This window comes from Carlito syrichta, unplaced genomic scaffold, assembly GCF_000164805.1.
Source record: "Carlito syrichta isolate Samal-C Ts95f unplaced genomic scaffold, Tarsius_syrichta-2.0.1 Scaffold305170, whole genome shotgun sequence".
Lineage (NCBI taxonomy): Eukaryota > Metazoa > Chordata > Mammalia > Primates > Tarsiidae > Carlito > Carlito syrichta.
The window spans coordinates 318,433-337,137 of record NW_007249266.1 but is presented as its reverse complement, the minus strand read 5'-3'; the positions used below and the strand labels follow the sequence as shown (position 1 = coordinate 337,137).

General features: G+C 36.6%; 1 protein-coding gene across 7 annotated transcripts in view; it reads left to right on the top strand.

The window, feature by feature from the left end:
- Nucleotides 1–18,705, top strand: part of LRRFIP2 (LRR binding FLII interacting protein 2) — a 129,592-nt gene that overhangs the window by 66,681 nt on the left and 44,206 nt on the right. For 4 of the 7 annotated variants that reach the window (XM_008061265.2, XM_021714055.1, XM_021714054.1 and 1 more), the window contains one exon: nt 17,703–17,747. In XM_008061265.2, the coding sequence (XP_008059456.1) occupies nt 17,703–17,747 (45 nt within the window). Of the gene's footprint in view, nt 1–941; nt 1,008–2,805; nt 2,881–4,882; nt 4,934–5,015; nt 5,061–5,917; nt 5,966–6,549; nt 6,607–9,585; nt 9,655–12,242; nt 12,333–17,702; nt 17,748–18,705 lie in introns of all 7 variants that reach the window. The other 3 variants (XM_008061264.2, XM_021714051.1, XM_021714052.1) reach the window with 3 other exon arrangements.

Genomic DNA, 18,705 nt, shown 5'->3' with positions numbered 1-18,705 from the left:
TAATATGGATATCTCTTAAAATGTTCAGAGTAATATATAACAGGAAAGATACATATTCAAAAAAAGAAAAATGAGCTTATAATCATTGATTTGGGATCTATCAGTAGCAGTTCATATGTGAGATGGTTTGCTTAGAGCAGATAGTCTGTTGCCATTGGCTATTGTTAGGTAGGGCACTTCTGGCTGCACCCCTCGTTTCAGGTGAGTGGTACATACTTAGATTGGACTTCTTGCTTATCAGTTTACATATTTGTATATAGTATTGTCGTCTTTTGCCCTCCCTTGCCCCCTCATATACACTTGGCTCTGTATTCTTAGGAGAAGTAAGATACTGAGACAGTCCAATCTTCAAAGGACCCTTGTGTAAGGTGACTGTTTAGTAGTGCTGCTGCAAAACTGGGCAATCATTATTCTGGTTGTTTTCCTCTTGAGTGGTACCTGTTGTGGGTCAACTTGGGTTGAGAGTACTGCCTGGGGCAATGCAATGTCATGTTCTTTGTTCTCTCAATCCTGTTTTGGTTGATTCAAAGGATTGCTTTTTGACCCTTAGGTTAGGAAGACTATGGAAGAAAGTGAATTATCTTGCCACCTATACCTTTATAAAGAAGATAGAGGGACTCAAATGAGGTGTGAAGTGAAGGTCCCCACAAATATCTTGCCTGGCTCTGAGTCCTAATCAAGTTTTCTTTAGCTGTCCAGACCCTAAGTTGGATGCTGGGCCCAGAGGGAGGTGAGATAGGAATGCAGATTTATAGAGACACATAGGTTAATCAGTCAAGTATAGTGAATCATATATAAACAGATGGGAAATAGACTGCATGTAGACCACTCTGTATCTCATACAGACCTTTGTGTGTATAATTTTAAGATGAATTTTATTAAATTATTATTATAATTTCACTATGTGATTATTAAAGTTAACTTAAAATATTTACTTCCAGAACCATTCTTACAGTCACTCTTATGGAATGAAGAAGAGATCTTCTGGTCCTCATAAAGACCCACTGGTTAGTTCCATTGAGTCTCATATCATAATTCATTGATTACTTTTAAGGAACTTAAGAATAACTGCAGGGAGGCGGTGAGAGGGCGACATAACACTAATAAGGGTACCTGATCCCAAATCAGGTGAAGTGAGAACCAATAGGAGGCCCAGACTTCACCTGCACAATGACCATTTATGTAACTAACCCTGAATTATACCTCACATTAAAAAAAAAAAAAATCAATTAATTAAAAAAAAAAGAATGATCACTGCTTTGGTGTGTGCTCCTAAGGCATTATTTAAACTTGATAATTTGGTGAAACATGATTTATCAGAACTTTATTAAAAATAAATTTGTTTTCATTTATAATATTGAATATCAAATTAACATATGTGAATCCCAGGCTAGAGTTAGTTAAGTGTCACAAGAAGCTCATTAACAAGTATTTTCATTTATGAACTATCCTTTGGAGTTTATCTCAAGAATAGGTTTGGTGAGAGTCTCATCCTTATTTTAGAAATTTGAATTGATTTAGTTGTGATATTATGGGCAGTACCAAAGTCACAAATAGGTTTCAATCTAAACATTTGTTTGTTGAAAAATTGGAATTCATTTTCTGGTAGAAACAATAAATATGTAATGGCAGAGTTCCCATGTTAGCTTGCTGAAAACTCTTTAACCTTTAATGTAATTAAACTGCAGAATTAATATGCTCTTTATTCCAGCTACCTTGCTGAAGGACATTACTGTGGAGAAAAAAATGTCTCCAGAATGCCCACTTGGTATACTAGGAATACCTGTTTCCTGTTAGGCTCCAACAGTACTGGCAAAGGAAGCTCAGTTCCAACTCTGCTAATTCAGGGTTCCCATGGGAAGGGTGAGGAAAGAGTTGACAGGCTTAGGCCAATAGAAGGGATGGGGGGAGAATGTCATGGAGAGGACATTAGCAAGAGTCCCTGGATGGTGGGGTTTGGGATCTCTGGGGAGAGTTGAGCACGGCACCAGGTTGATGGTGTGAGTGGGGAGGTGCAGGAAGGCAGGGCCAGGAGTGGAAGGGATTGGGTGGGAGTAGAGGTGTCCCTGACTGTAGTGTCAGCCATGGAGGAGTCTTAAGTCAGAGATTACCTGAATTTGCTTAACCTTAAATTAAAAAGATTGCTAGAGAAGTTGGAAAGGGAATTTTATAGATGATTTTCTCCCCCTCAGATAACCACAATGTATAAAATTATTGTTTTGTGCAGTGTAATGAAAATGAACCTGCCATAAATGTTTTAGACCAAACCATATTCGTTGCGCGCTCTCTCTCTCTCTCTCTCTCTCTCTCTCTCTCTCTCTCTCTCTCTCTCTCTGGTAACTTAATTTGCTGTTTATTTTGACAAATAATAGGACTAGGAAGTTTGGACTCAAATACAGTAACTCTAATCATTAATCTGGCTTTGTCAAATGGACTATAAAAATGGTAATTATTCAGTTGTCCTGGAGTTTTCAAGGACATTTTAAAGTATGACATGAGAATAAATCAGTTATTTCCATTCCATTTTGTCTGAGGCTTTATTGTCTTGCTGTCAAAGTAAAAAAAAAAAAAAATTAGTAATGTCCTGGTTTGAAAACAGTTAAATTTTAATACCGATGTTTTTTGAGAGACTTGAAATAATTTTTATTTTAACTTAATATGGTACAATGATTTAAAGGCACTGTTTTGGTGAAGGGATTTGATAATATCAGATTTGCCTTTGAGCATTTAATTTTGCCTTTGTATGTTGTTAGATTAATAACATTTAACCTAAGAAAAAAATGTCTTTAATTTTGCTTTTTGCAGAGTGGCCTCTACTTTGACCAGAGAAACTATAGCAGTCTTAAACATAGCAAACCTACCTCTGCCTACTACACTCGGGTTTGTCTGAAATTTTTTTGGCGTCCTGTGTTTTTTATCTACCTTTAACACATTTCTAATCCCCCATTTTTGCATTTGACTAGCTATAACTAATCTGTAAATGGCTATGTATATACTAGTTTTTGGTAATTGTATTCATATAGTCTGTGTGAGTCTCTTTAAACAGTGGAAACTGTTGAATCACCATGTTTGTAAATGAGTACTTTTTTTAACTTTTTTTTTTTTTTTTTGAGTTGGAGTCTCACTCCATCACCCAGGCTGGAGTGCAGTGGCACATTCACCGCCACCCCAGTGTCGACCTGCTGGGCTCTGGTGTTCCTTCCACCTCAGCCTTCCAAGTAGCTAGAACTACAAGCACGCGTAACCACACCTGGCTAATTTTTGATTTATTATAGAAATGAGGTCTCACCAAGTTGCCCGGACTGGTCTCGGACCGATGGGCTCAGGCAATCCACTTGCCTCAGCTTCCCAAAGTGCTGGGATTATAGACTGAGCCATGGAGCCCGGTGTACAATTGTTTCCAATGAAAATTTTCAGACATACAAAAAAAGTTCAAAGAATTATATAGTAAACACCATATACCTCCTATTTAGGTTAGATAAGACAATGTATTATATTTCCTTTATCACATAATTATCTGTCTGTCCCTCCATCCATCTGTACATTTTAGTGTTTTGTTTTGTTTTTTAGAGAAAGCAGAATTTATTGAGAGGGCAGAAAAGCTCCCACAGTGGGAGGGGACCTGACAGAGTTGCCCCATTTTAGCTTTTGATGCATTTCAAAATAAGTTGTAGACATCAGTATACTTCATGGTGGGTACCCTTTTTAGAAAGCTTACTACTGGTCGTGGTGGCTCAAGCCTGTAATCCCAGCACTTTGGGAAGCCAAGGCAAGAGAATTGCCTGAGCCCAGGGGTTCAAGACCAGCTTGGGCAACATGGCGAGACCTTGTCTTGATCTCTACAATAAATCAAGAAATTAGCCAGGCGTGGGAGCATGCACCTATAATTCCAGCTAATTGGAAGGCAGAGGCAGAAGGATTGCTGGAGTCGAGCAGGTCGAAGCTGCGTTGGCAGTGGGCGTACCACTGCACTCTAGCCTGTGCAACAGAGTGAGACTCTGACTTAAAAAAGATAAATAAATAAAAAACTTACATGTGAAAATGTAATCTACACATGGGATGAGAAGAATGCAATTATTAGTTTGAATCTCTTATTTTTCTGAAGGCATTTCATGCATCATTTAAGATATCTGCAAACACATCTTAAATACTGTTATCTTTCATGTCTGATTGGGTTTGGTGAATCTGAAGGCCTTAAAACCCCAGAAGGAAAACTACTTGAGGGAGGTGAAAAAAACCCTGAAAATTGTGTCCTCAGATGACATCAGGAAAAAAAAGTTTCAATTCCTTTTTAAAAAAAAATTTTGTGGCCTTTTAGTGCATGGATTCATTGTGATTGGTATAATTTATCTGATTAAACTAAGGCACTTTGTCCATGGCTTATTTTGAAATACAAGTGTTCCAATCTATTTGAAAAAGAGCATTTGTAGTGATAACTCAGAGCTTACTTCTCTGGTTCCCTGGTAACCAATTTAAGTCCATTAGGAGTCTGTCATGAAATCACTGAAAATATCACAGGAGCTGTTGGTTACTGGGATGTGGCCACTGTTTGCCACATACCCTGTGCTGTGACCTTCTTTTCCTCAGTGTTTTCTTAGGTTACTATCCCATATCCTAACAATAATGTTCAAAGAGCAATAGAACATTAACACATTTATAGAAAATTGTTCCAAGTGTGCTTCTTTCTTATCTCTTACAATTAGTATTCAAAAACATTTCTAACGACTTAAGTTTTTCTACTTCTTGTGTTTCTTAACCACCTTAAGTTCATAAGAAGTGCTAATGAATTATGAAATTTAGAATGATAAACTTAAGTCTTCTGCTTTCACGATGGTGAGACCAATTCTTTTTTGTTTTGTTTTAATTTGTTTTTGTCTCTTAGCAGTCTTCTTCCCTGTACAGTGACCCTCTGGCGACAACTAAGAGTTACAGGGTTAGTACTTTATGAGGAGTGTGTTGTCTTCAGAGCTACCAGTTACTTTTCTTTGAGTTTAATAATCTGCTTTTTTTCTTAGGCCTCTCCTCCTGCAAATTCTGGTCTGCTGAGAAGTGCCAGTCTGGTTTGTAATTTCCTCTCCCGGTGTGCACTGCTGGGTCACTGTCATGGTGCTAACACTATGGCTTAACAGCTTTTCTCCAAAATAGTCAAGGACACATGATTTAAAGTCATGTATACTGCAGATGGTGCTGTCAGTGCTTAAAATATAAAACTTTAGGGTATTAAAAATAAGCATATTCCCTTCACAGAGGCAGATACTGCTGGCTGTTGGTAGTCCTTGTTTAGAATCAGTTTTTTTACAGAGAAGATGTATCTGCATGGGTTCCACCATTCTCACATACTTTTGTGAGATGACTGCTTATGAAAAGGATGTCATATTTTTCTTTGGGACAGCTGTGATCTTGGCCTCCTTAATACTAGGGTGTAATGAAGCAAGCTGAATAGAAAGCAGAAGTAATAGCTTTGTGAATTGTGAATTGATTGCTTTCAAGCTGTTTGTTGTGTTGTGGCCTATTCTAATAGACTGGGACTGAGGTTTTTTAACTTAATTTTATTGTGATAGTGGACAAAATGCTTTCTGTACCTCAGTTTCCTTTTCTGCTCTGTTTCATCTTTTGAAAGAATAAATTTACAAATGCTGCTTCACCTAGTTTCATAACAGGATGGTGAAAGAGAATACTGTAACCAGTGGTGTTTTTGAAGAATTAAGTGTAAGGTCGATGTTATATAATGAGACTGATGCAGCAATTTATGCATATTAATGAATGTTATCACCTTCAGAGTTTTCACTTTGAGAGGCTATATACTTTAATACTATTCTTCAAAACCTTTTTGGCATTGAGTAGTGCAAGAAAGTTAAGATCTTTTCAAAACAACTTTGATGCTAAATAGATAAATGATATTTCTTTTGTTCTTTAGGCATCATTGTACAGTGGTGGATTATATAACACTTATGGTTCTCAAACTGTAAGTCTAAACAAGGGAAGGTGGTGAAGAGGGGGGTGGTGTAGGTGGGCACAGTTTACTTACAAAGAAAGAGTCACTTAATCTGACCTGTAATTACTGTATACGCTGTGATCCATTCATTCAGCTAGCCAGTTGTGACTCTCACCCAAGCTGTGAGGAATTCCAGCTACTTGGAAGGCTGAGGCAGAAGGATCACCAGAGCCCAACAGGTCGAGGCTGTGGTGGCCGGGAGCGGCCACTGCACTCCAGTCTGGGCGACAGAGTGAGACTCCAACTCAAAAAAAAAAAAGTCCATGCTAGAAAATCATGGCTTAACATTTGAGGAGAGTCCATAGAAAAACCTTTTTTTCTTGCTCATTAGTTCCCCTGAAGAAGTTCTGAGCAGCGCTTGTCAGGGCATCCCCTTCCTCTTCTCTTCTTCCAGCCAAGGGCTGGTGGATCTTGAGGGTGGGTACGGAGTAGAGCTCCAGACCACTTACTTTATCCCGTGAACCAAGGGCAAGTTTGGTACATGGTCACTAATGTATTTTTAGCAGAAAAGGGAGTGGATCATTGTAAAACCTTTCTTCTTGGAAACTTTATAGCCATCTGAATGCAGTTATTACTCATCAAGAACAAGTTCAGCCCAAAGCAGTCCTGTGGTGAGCTGTCTAGTCTCTTTGCATGCTTTGTAGAAACTTTTTGTTTTATTAATCTATACTCACAGTTTAGAATACCAAGGATATGGTGTGTTTCACTCTGTTGTGCATGGATTATGGTGTTCCTTCAGTTCAGAAGCTCAAACACTAATATGTCCTAATAATTGGTGATTTCTGTATGAATGTTACTTAGTATGTAATTTCTTTTTTTTCTTGTTTTTTATTCTTTTTTTCACGTACCTATTTATTGAGCCAAAAAGTATGTAATTTCTTAAGTGAGTCTACAACCAGTGCCATTAGAAAATTTTAAGATTTTACATTTAATTGTAATTTGTGCAAAACCTCATCTTTTTAGTGGTGATATTTCAGTGTATTGGTTGGCTACCCTGTGTTTCTCTTGCCCGTCTTTACTTTCTGCATTGTGCCATTTCACTTGCTTTCTGGAACTTCTATCAGTGCAATGAAAGAAGAAATAAAACAAGATGACTTTTAAAAATTGTTATGTAAAAGACAAAACTAGGACAGTTTTAATTACCTAATCTTTCTGGAATATTAAAAATTTTTTCAATATATAAAAATAATATTAGTTTGGAAAATCTAAAGTAAAATTTCTCAGTCCCTTTCTTCCCATTTCCATTCCCCAAATATAACCTCTGTTCTTATATAACCTTTCAGGGATATTTCATGCATATATGAGTGCTATTTATTTATTATTATTATTATTTGAGTCAGGGTTTCACTCTGTTGCCCAGACTGGAGTGCAGTGGCACAGTCATGGCTCACCACAGCCTTAACCTCCTGGGCTCAGAAGATCCTTCCACCTCAGCTTCCCAAATAGCTGAGACAACAGGTGTGTGCCACCATGCCTGACTTGTTTTTTGAGTTTTTGTGGAGATGAGGTCTCTGTGTTGCCCAGGCTTGTCTCAAACTCCTAGACTCGAGTGTTTCTCCCACCTCCGCATCCCAAACTGCTGGGATTACAGGCATAAGCCACTGCAACCCAACCCACTTATTTATTTTTGAGTTGGTGTCTCACTCTATCACCCAGGTTAGAGTATGGTGGCACAATCTTGGCTCACCACAGCCTCAAACTCCTGGTCTCAGGAGATCCTTCCATCTCAGCTTTCTGAGTAGCTGGGATCACAGGTGCTCACGATCATATCCAGCTAATTTTTTGATTTTTTGAAAGACGAGGTCTTACTGTGTTGCCCATGCTGGTCTCGAACTTCTGGGCTCAAGTGATTCTCCCACCTCGGCCTCCCAAGTCCTGGGATTACAGCCATGAGCCACCACGCCCAAACAGAATGCTCTTTATTTTGAATAGAAGTGAGTTGTTATGCATATTTGCTCCTCAGTGTATTTCCTTTACTTAAAGTAGCTTTCTGTATCAATACCTACAGGTTTATATGATTCTTTTTTTGACAATAAAAATTTTAACAAGCTGTTTTCCTTACTTTTTCCACTTAATGCCTCTTAAAGATAGTTTCATATCAGCATAATTTTTTTCTTAATGAGAATATATTATTCTTTAGTGCATTAGTATACATTTTAAAAATCATTTTCCTATAGATGGACATTTAGGTTGTTAGATTTTTGCTACTATAGACAGCTATATGATGAACATTCTTATCCAAGTATATTTTTGTGTACTTTGAGTAGATCTGCAATGTAAATTATGAATCATGAAATGATGGAGTAAAGAACACATGCATTTAAATTATGATATATATTATCATTATCATATTGCCTACCTGAAAAGATTTTACTAATTTACGTTCTCAGTGACAAATGATGAACTTTAAAGAGCTTCCTTGTTTATCCTTGATGGTGTCAAAACTTGAAAAATTATTAAAAGCAGTTTTTAAAAAGTCATCAAAGATTACTTTGTGTTGTGAAATAGGTGAGCTCTATGAGTTGGGGTTTTTTTTTAACATATATATTGTGCTCAGTTCTGCCATTTGCAAGTGGCACTTTTCAAAAATACAACTCCTGTATTTAACAGAAAATTATACAGGAATGTTTAAGGGACTAAAAACTTTCTTTTTTCCACATAAGAAAGAAGTTTACTGTAACCCACCCTGTAATACAATTCCTCTTGGCAATTCTTAGGTCTGGTAGCATTTTTAGTGTCCCAAATGTGATGGTCTCTTGCAAACAAAATTTGTGTGTGTGTGTGTGTGTGTACATATGTTTGTTTGTTTGGAGGTAGGAGTCTTGCTGTGTTGCTCAGGTTAGATTTGAACTTCTGGGCTCAAGCATTCCTCCCACCTCAGCATCCTGAGAATCTGGGACTACAGGCGTGCATTACTGTGCCTAGCTTATAATATTATATTTTCAATGAAGTGTAGGATCTTGTCTTTGTGAACTGGCTAGATCCTATTTCATTTGCAAATTGGGTTCAGAGCTACTATCTTAGTGATGCCAGAATGGTTTCTTAGTGATGTCAGAATGGAGACAAACTACACATACTATAGATGAGTTTTTGGCTGGTAAAGCAGGAAGAAGACTGCCCCATGTAGGGTGATCTTAAAAACATCTGCTCTAGTTGCATAGGAATGAATAAAGGAAAATAAGAATCACCACTTCATTGTTTTTGTTGGTAGGAAATTCTGTCTTTGACTTATATTATTTCACTTTAAAATATTTTTAAAATTTTCTTTCCCAAACTATAACTTTTAGTGTTATGAGCTCCCGAAGGACCTGAAGTTTAAAAAACATGAAATTCCTAGCTGGATTTGGCTAATTTACTTATGCCCTCCCCTTCTATAATTTAACTTAAGTAAAAGATAAGATTCTCTTTATTCTTTGTGCTTTTGGGAAATATCTTTTGATTTTTAGCAACAGTTTACTATGCCTTGACACAGCTTTTCTACATAGAGTATTTGTAGACTTCTCAAAACCTCCCCTAATGTGCTTATGATCAGATAATAAGAACTGTACTGAAATTGTATCATTTTCATTATCTGCATTTGATATCTATAGTTTACCAACGATGACACCGTGAGCATTGTGTCTTCTGATCGTGCCAGTCGTGGGCGAAGGGAGAGTGTGGTGAGCGTGGTTTGCATGCAAACAAATATGATGAGTTTTAAAATGACAACATGTGATCATGTGAAACCTATTGGAAAGTGAAATTTTCATTTGACAAAATGCACATTTTCCTCAAATTTAGTTTATATTAGCAATTTGCCTTATAAAATGTGTTCTTGAGAATACATACTCTCTAATGGGCTATGCGTACTTTCATTAATAACTTGCTTCTTCACATCTCTTACACATTGGCAATTATTTGAAAGGTTTTTACTTTTTATTCTTTGTTATTGTTTGATGCATATGCATTTGTGTATACAGTTCACCAAAAATAAGTTTCTCAAGCAAAACTATTGCTTTCACGTTGTATAAACCTTGTAACTATGGTTTACACATCATGTTACCCTCAGTTGCTTTCTTTATTGTATTTGGGTTTAACCAGTGTTTATCCACCTATTAAGATCTGTAAACCAAGCATGGTGGTGTGTGCCTATAATCCTGGCTATTTGGGAGGCTGAGGTGAGAGGATCACTTGAGCATTCCAGCCTGGGTGACAGAGCGAGACCTCATCTCAAAAGAAGAAAAGAAAAGACCTGTGAATTTATTAAGAGTTGCTGATGGCAAAAGTTAAAAATTCTAATCTTAAACCAGGCTCGGTGGCTCAGCCTATAATCCCGCACCTTTGGGAGGCTGAGGTGAGTGGATTGCCTGAGCCCGCGGGTTCGAGACCTGCCTGGGCAACTTGGCAAGACCTCATCTCTACAATAAATCAAAAATTAGCCCGGTGTGGTAGCGCGCGCCTGTAGTTCCAGCTACTTGGAAGGCTGAGGCGGAAGGATCGCCGGAGCGCGCTGAGGCGGAAGGATGCCGCAGCCCAGATTGAGGCTGCGGTGGCCGGGAGTGGCCACTGCACTCCAGTCTGGGTGACAGAGTGAGACTCCAACACAAAAAAAAAAAAAAAAAAAATTCTAATCTTAGACATTTAACTAAAAAATTGTAGGGACAACAAATAGTTGTATTAGAATACAAATGATATAATTTCAAGTTATTCTTTTATGAACCCAGAAATAGTATAGAAAACTGCTGACATTTTGTTATATTTAAGGAATTGATTTGAAAATTATATTGTTGAGGATGGTATGTCAGAATAGAGCTAGAATAAAGAAGGAAGAGCTCTAAGTGACTGTAATTCCTTTAAGAAAACTAGAGAGCCATTTAATACTAGTCATGTCAGAATAGAGCTAGAATAAAGAAGGAAGAGCTCTAAGTGACTGTAATTCCTTTAAGAAAACTAGAGAGCCATTTAATACTAGTCATGTTATGTGAAAGATTATAAACCCAAGTTTTCATACGAAAGGGAACACCAAATGTTTGTGAGGTTTATTGCCAAAAATTCATTTATCTAATTAAAGCAATTGTGGTTCCTTAGCAAACCAATTAATGCTCGCCATCACAGCTAAAGGAGAAAGAATAAGCCATAGCACCCGGAAGCAACTTAGGAGTGGAGTGGAAAGGGCAGGGACTTAAAAATAATGATGCTTGGGCTTGCATCCACTTCTATAGCCTGTTTGTTGTGCGAATGACTGTTTCTTTATTTGTATAATGTTAATGGCTATCTTTGTAGATAAGCTTAATATTTGGATTAAGTGAATTACTATATAGAAAATGCCTGTCATAATTTTGAGACAGTAGGTACCAATAAATATTAGTATGTATAAATCCATTTTTATTAGCCCTTAGCAAAACTTTGTAGGCCTGTTTGTGGATGGGCTTCCAAATTCCTTTCTTTTATGGCAAGAGTTTTAAAGCAAGGTAAAAGCTGAGATAAGAAATGGCTGGTGAATGAGGTAAAAAATAAAAAATTCAGTTATTAATTTAATAACTGCTTATGGAGTGCCTATTATATTTGAGGCACTGCGTTAAGGGATAAGGATAATGTGGTAAGTCAGATAGACCAGATTCTGACTTTATGGAACTTATATCCCAGTAAGATAGAAAATAAGCTAGTAAAGAAAGGAACAAAAAGAAATTCCAGGGACTGTGAAGAGAAAAAGTAGGGAATGTGATAGGGAACATTTGAAGGGTGGGTATGTGTCTGGGTGACCTTTTGGATGGGGTAGTTAGAAGTGCTTCTCTGAGGAATTGAGCTTTGAGCTGAGACCTGTTTGGAAACTGGGCAAAGAGGTCAGTAAGCAAATAATTCTGCATTCAACATATACCTAACAGCGTTGATATCTACAATGAATGATAACTCTTGTGAAACAGAGTAGGGACTTTAGTTAGACACTATCCTAGAAACCCCCCTGTTGAGGGTGATGAATGTTTTAAACAGATTGGCTGGTCCTCAAGCAGTAAATGTTCTCTGTAGTATAGAACTCTAGTTAAGACGAATAAAAATCTTAATTTAGAGAGCTGTGATTTCATTTAGAAATTTCTTTTCTTTTTTACTTTTTTGAATTAGTTAATTGCACCAGTTTCTTTATTTCATTTCATACTTTATCACATACCAAAAAAATTTTATAAAAACTTTCCCCCATCAGCCAATGTTCTTATATTTTTCTCCTCTCTTTTCTTAACTTTTAAAGCATCTTATTTTTTCTGACTGAAAGGTTTCTGCTGCTGATTATTTTAGTCGCTCCAATCATAGGGGAAGTGTTGTCTCTGAGGTGGATGACATCAGTATCCCAGATTTGACCAGCGTGAGTGTATTGCATGGAGTGGTTATGTGTCTCAGACTTGTGACTAACTGCTAATATGCTAGTTGTTGTAAAAGTGGGAACTTGATTTACTATCAAGGAAATATTTATTTGAAAATGTAGTTTCAAGATTTATTCATAAAATGTAGTTATTTGTTTAAAAAAAGCAAAAACTTTTCTCCTGTGAAGATTTCTCCCTGTAGGACTCATCAGCCAGCATCTGCAATAATTGTCAATATTTTACCAATTTTGTTTCACTGATTTCTTCCTTTTCCCTCATTTTTTTCTGAATTATTTTAAATTCTCGTGTTGTTTCTCAATAAATAGTTCACTATGTATCTCTGAGAATTTTTTTCAGATCTATTATGTCATCATACCTAATGAAATAAAAAAGTATTTCCTCAGTCTCATCTAATACCCATTCCTTATTCAGACACTTCTGATCAGTTAAAAAAAATTCTTTATCCTTTTGTTTTTAGGGAATCTATGAGGTTATAAATAGACTTTGAAAACTGAATAATAAAATTTACTACTTAGTAAAGTGTCACTAATTTGTAGTGACTGGGAAGAATCTGAATAGATTTTAAACATTTGGATTACAAATGACATTGTTTTGAAGAAGTGTTTCTACCCATTGCTTACACATTCACCAGGAACTGAATTTAGGAAAGATTTTTCAGTAGAGGTTCCTTGGAGCATTTGTCTTAATGAACTCCAGCCAGTACATTAGGATCTACCTGCTGTTCTAAAAGAAAGAGCCTGATTTTCTTTCTGTGATACCGCCCTCCATTCTGACACTAATGTTTCGCCGGTGGACCAAGGCTCCCTTGCTTGTCAAGCCCTTTGGAGAAAATGAGAGGCAGCATTTCTTTCTCTCTTTCTTTTTTTTACATGAAAGACATTTATTGTTACTACTTTACTCCATACCACATGAGTGAATGCACCAGGCTGTACTCTTTCAACAGCAAGTGGGTGCCTTCGCTCTGACTCCCAAGACACTCAGGATCATCTGTCCTTTGGAGGGTTCAGTTTCATACGACGTCTGTGATACTCTTGTGTGTTCATACGGAATGTCCACAGAAAGTTGGTAGCACACAATCGTCCTGCCGTCCCACATCAGCGCAAGCTCGACTTTGCAATTATAGTCATCTGGTAGAGAAGAATACGGAGACTTATTACAAACACAATATAAAGCTCCATTTGGGGTTGGAAATAAATGCTTTAAGATAGGCCTCTGCCATCACCCACTTTACTGCTGCTCTAGCCATGGTGGATCAGGTGATGAGAAAAAAGATGTCCTGAAGAGAAGTCGCTCTTATGTTCTGCTTCAAGTCATAGCAATGTCCATCCCTCGACCGGGCCTCACCGCCAGCCCACCATCTTGCTTCCATCCGGGTCCTGCCAGCATTTCTTAATAGACGCATTAGGCATTAGTTTTTTAATGAAGAGATAATTATTTACAATTAGCACTTCACTGGTATTTAAATAGCCATTTCTGAACTATTTTAATCCTAGAAGATAATTTTAAGTGTGGTCCTTCAGTATTCCAGAACATTGGTTCTCAAATCTGACTGTGCAACAGTAATCTTGCTATGGGTTGAATCAAGGACTCCACATAAAAAGAAGTCTGACTCCCAAGTCATCCCCCTGAAATGTTGACTTTTTAAAATAAATTTACTTAGTAGCCTGTTTTTTCCATAGGTATAGACAGTTAAATTTATTGTGGACATCTGTTATCTTAAAAAATTTGAGTTCTGTCAACCTCGTATGTATTTTATTTTGTTTGTTGGAATCTCACTCTGTTGTGTAGGCTGGAGTGCAGTGGCACCATCACAGCTCACTGCGGCCTTGACCTACTGGGCTCAGATGATCCTTCTACCTCAGCCTCTAGAGTAGCTGGGACTACAGGTGCACGCTACCATACCTGGCTAATTTTTTGAGTTTTTGTAGAAACAAGGTGTCATTAGTTTGCCTAGGCTGATCTTGAACTTGTGGAATCAAGCAATCCTCCCACCTCGGCCTCCCAAAGTGCTGGGATTACAGGCATTTGCCAACATGCCTACCCTCATTTTTTTATTTGTAATGTCTGAATTAATGGTTATGTTCTTATATTTATTTCTTGGTGACTTACTTTAGTAACTACACCGAAGTGAAAGGTTGACAGTTTTTAAAGTTTCCCCCTGCCTCTGCTAATTAAATATAACTCTTTAACATAAACAGAAGATTCTCTAGAGCAGGGGTTTGCAAATCCAGCTAACTCCCTGTTATTTTACAGCCTGTGAACCACTGGTTTTTATATTTTTAAATGGTTATATAGGTATCTATTTAGAACCTCTAATTTTGCCTCTTGGTAAAGCCTAAAATATTTGCTGAGCTTCTCTCTAGAGCAAATAACTTTCTCTGATAGTCTTTCTTTCTTTCTTTTTTGAGTTGGAGTCTCACTCTATCACCCAGGCTGGAGTACAGTGGCACGCTCACGGCCATTGCAGCCTTGACCTGCTGAGCTCAGCTTTTCAAGCAGCTGGAACTACAGACACGTGCCACCATGTCTGGCTAATTTTTTGATTTATTGTAGAGATGCGGTCTCACCAAGTTGCCCAGGCTGGTCTCGAGCCTGGGGGCTCAGGTAATCATCTCACCTTGGCCTCCCAAAGTGCTGGGAGCCACTGTGCCCATCCTAATCGTATTTCTTTTAAAGGGTATTTCAGTTTATTTTGTAGACAAATAGAGAACTTGATATTGATAGATACTCTCTTCCTCTTCCACTTTTTTAAAAAAAGATGAGCTAGAAATCTGCATTTTCAAGTAAACATTTCTGATTTTAAAATGCTGACAATAAATTTAGAACTTTAAAGGACATATTTTGGCTACCCCGTTGTGGACCAGGTTTTGGCAAGCTTGTTGTCTAAATAGAAGACAACACATAATATAGCACAAGTCTCAGAAATGAGAACTGAAGAGTCTCTGGCCAAGTCACTGCAGTCAAAATAAGTGGACTGCTGCATGGCTCCTCTGGACAGTTTTTGCTGGGTTAGCAAACCTTGAGGTTTGGCTCATGATCAGTTTGGGTTGAGACAATTGGGAGCTATCAGAAGATAGTGAAAGCAATAGAGCCAACATTGCAGCGGACTAGTTCAGTGATGCAGCCTGTGAAATGTAAGATTATTCCAAAATGATGTGCTGTTACTAAATGGGTGGATTTTAGGGTCATTTTTCTGAGAAGTAGGTATGAGGATTTCCAATAAATTTAGAATATTTTATTATTGAATGCTTCTTGGTTTTCTCTTTAACTCATTAGCAGAAAAGTATCAGAAAATATTCTGAAGAAAATAAGGCAGTTTATTCAGGTATAATATTTCATCTTGAAGAATAACACATATTAGTGCGTTTTAGTAGTACAGATGTGATGTAGGGTTATTCCTTTTTATGACAATAATTGGCAGTACAGAATTTTAAAAATTTCAATGTCATTTCCTGTTTGTTTTAAAACATTTTAAGTATTTTAAAACATTCAAAAACATGTTTTAAAAATATAAATGAACTAAAATAGTTTCTTTTTGAAAGTTAACAGCAAGAGTAGCAAAAAGTTATCTAAAATAGTGTTTTTATTACTGATATAGTGCTTATAATACAAGGTCATAAATATGATGAATGTGAGTAATAAAAAGAACACTAAAAACTTTCAAATATGAGGAAGTAAGGATGAAGTGATCTGAATAGAGCCAGAAATAATTATGTTTTGTGTTTTAATAATTAACTGAGGAAGATTTTCAGGTCTCTTTCTAGATTGGGTTGAGAAGGTTGGTGTAAGAGTTGGAGTCTGGGTATGTTTTCATTTAGTTAAATCCCTATGTGACTTTTTTCTTCTTCTGGTAATTGGGATAGAATATATATGCAGGTAAATAATATGAACATTGGAATGAAAATCCACAAAACTAAGATTTGGACTCAGCTCTACAACCTTCAGCAAAATCTTTCACCTCTGAATTTCTTCTTTCTTAGCTATAAAGTCAGAGTTTTGGACTAGACTTTTAAGGTACCTCCTTTCTTGAAAAACTATCTGAAACAACCTTAAAGTCTATCAGCAAAAAATAGGTTAATAGAAAAGAGTTATGGTAAGTTGAGATATTAAGCTACAATGAAGCTGTTAAAATAAATGTAGTAAGTCTATCAGTACAGATGGGGTATGATTCATTAATCATTCATCCAACAAATTTTGAATCCGTCTATATGTCAGGCACTATTCTTAGTACTAGGAATACAGAAAAGAACATACATACATAGAGCTTACATTATCAAAAGAGAGCAGACAATAAATAAATGGATAAATATCATAGTGTCAGGGAATGGTAAATGCTTTGCAGAAAAATGAAGCACTTTCTCAGATCTCTGAGACTTGGTAAAGGGTAAAAGAAGATGTAGAATGTGGCCGGGCACAATGACTCAAGCCTATAATCCCAGCACTTTGGGAGACCGAGATGAGGGGATTGCTGAGCCCATGGGTTCAAGAACAGCCTGGGCAACTTGGTGAGACCTCATCACTGCAATAAATCAAAAAATTAGCTGGGTGTGGTAGCACACACCTATAGTTCCAGCCACTTGAAAGGCTGGGGCAGAAGGATTGCCTAAGCCCAGCAGATCGACACTGGGGTGGCCGTGAGCATGCCATTGCACTCCAACTCCAAAAAAAAAAAAAAAAAGTATGTAGAATATATGTTAGAATTTTTGAAAGACAGGAGTTAGTTTTCATTGGAGATTGGTCATCAGAGTATGGCATGGTAGGGAAAGAGGCCTACTTCTCACACCCTTTTGGGTTGTTTGAATTTTTTTTTGACATGTGTGCATGTATTACTTAAGACAAAAAGCAAAACATCCTTAGTGATGTTGGGTAAAATATTTTGATGATATATTTAGCATGCTTTAGTCCAATCTGACCCTTTTTGGTGAAATGTACTAGTCTTATCTATGTGGTCTGTGTCATAATAATGTTTAAAAATAAAACTTTTTGGCTTTTGGCTTTACCAGACTTTTGATACCTGCAAACTTTTTTATATTAACATTTCAGTGCTAAAATTTTAATTTGTGTGTAACCTTCTTTAATGTGTTTTAAATACCATGAAAAAAATGTATCTAAAGGTTCTAAATTTTTGAGTAAACAGTTTGCTTACTTCGTGTTTTCCTTAGGGTAAGAATTAAAGTTCTTAACATATTTCTTATGTGAAACTAAAAATTTTATTTCAGTTTCAGTATGTTTATTTTTAGGTTTCAAACATCATTGAACTTGGAAAACTCAGATAAGATTACTTATTTTTTTTCCCTTAAAAAACAACATGCTAAGCATCTTTTCTGATCTTTATCTCTGTTCTTTTCTAGTTGGATGAAAAATCTGACAAACAGTATGCTGAAAATTACACAAGGGTGAGTATGTAAATATGTAAGGGAATTAAGTTCTCAAGGTCAGTTAAACTTACTTACTATTACTTGTTCGTTTTTTATTTTACAACAGTTCGTCTAATGGAGCTGCTCTTCCTCCCTTAATCTATTTCCTGTCCTTGACCCTCTAAAATTCCTCCGAAGTTAAATCATGTGAAGCCCTGGGAAGAGAAAAGACATAGCATTTTATTCCTTGAATGTCACCTCTTAAGCTTTTGGCTGCTCTGGATTTTTATTCCTTTAGAAATTGATCCTAAGAAGAAGTCATTAAACAATGAAAATGAGGTGTCTTTAGGAATGGTGGTGACAAACTGTGAGAACTGTTTTTTTTCTTTTATAGATAATTATTTCTTGAAATAAAACCACTTTTTTCTAGCAGTTGCTTTGTGTTAATTTCTCTCTTCTAAAAGTTTTGTTAGAAAGTTCATTAGGAAAATGATTTATCAGGATTGATTTTTATGCAGTTTTACCTAAGATAAGTCAACTCTGTCCAATAGAAATGTAATGCAAGCCACAAATGTAAGCATATATGTAAGTTTAAATTTTCTGGTAACCACATTTAAAAAATAAAAAGAAACAGGTAAAATTACTTTAATATATTCTATTGAACCCAGATGTCCAAAATATTTCAACATATACTCAATATAAGAATAATTAATGAGATATATTTTATTCTTTTTTCTATACTAAACCTTCAAAATCTGGTATGTATTTGATGCTCAAATCTCAATTTGGACTAACTACATTTCAAATGCTTAATAGCTACATGTACCTAATGGCTAGTATGTTGGACAGCACAGATCCATGCTGTTGATGAACCAGTAGCATAATCTCAGATTTAAACTAATTTTGGGAAGAGCAGTCTAAACTTATAGTGATATATAGTGTTGCTGCTCTCAGATGTGAATGGTAGCTTCATCTTCTCAACAAAGTATTAGAAAAA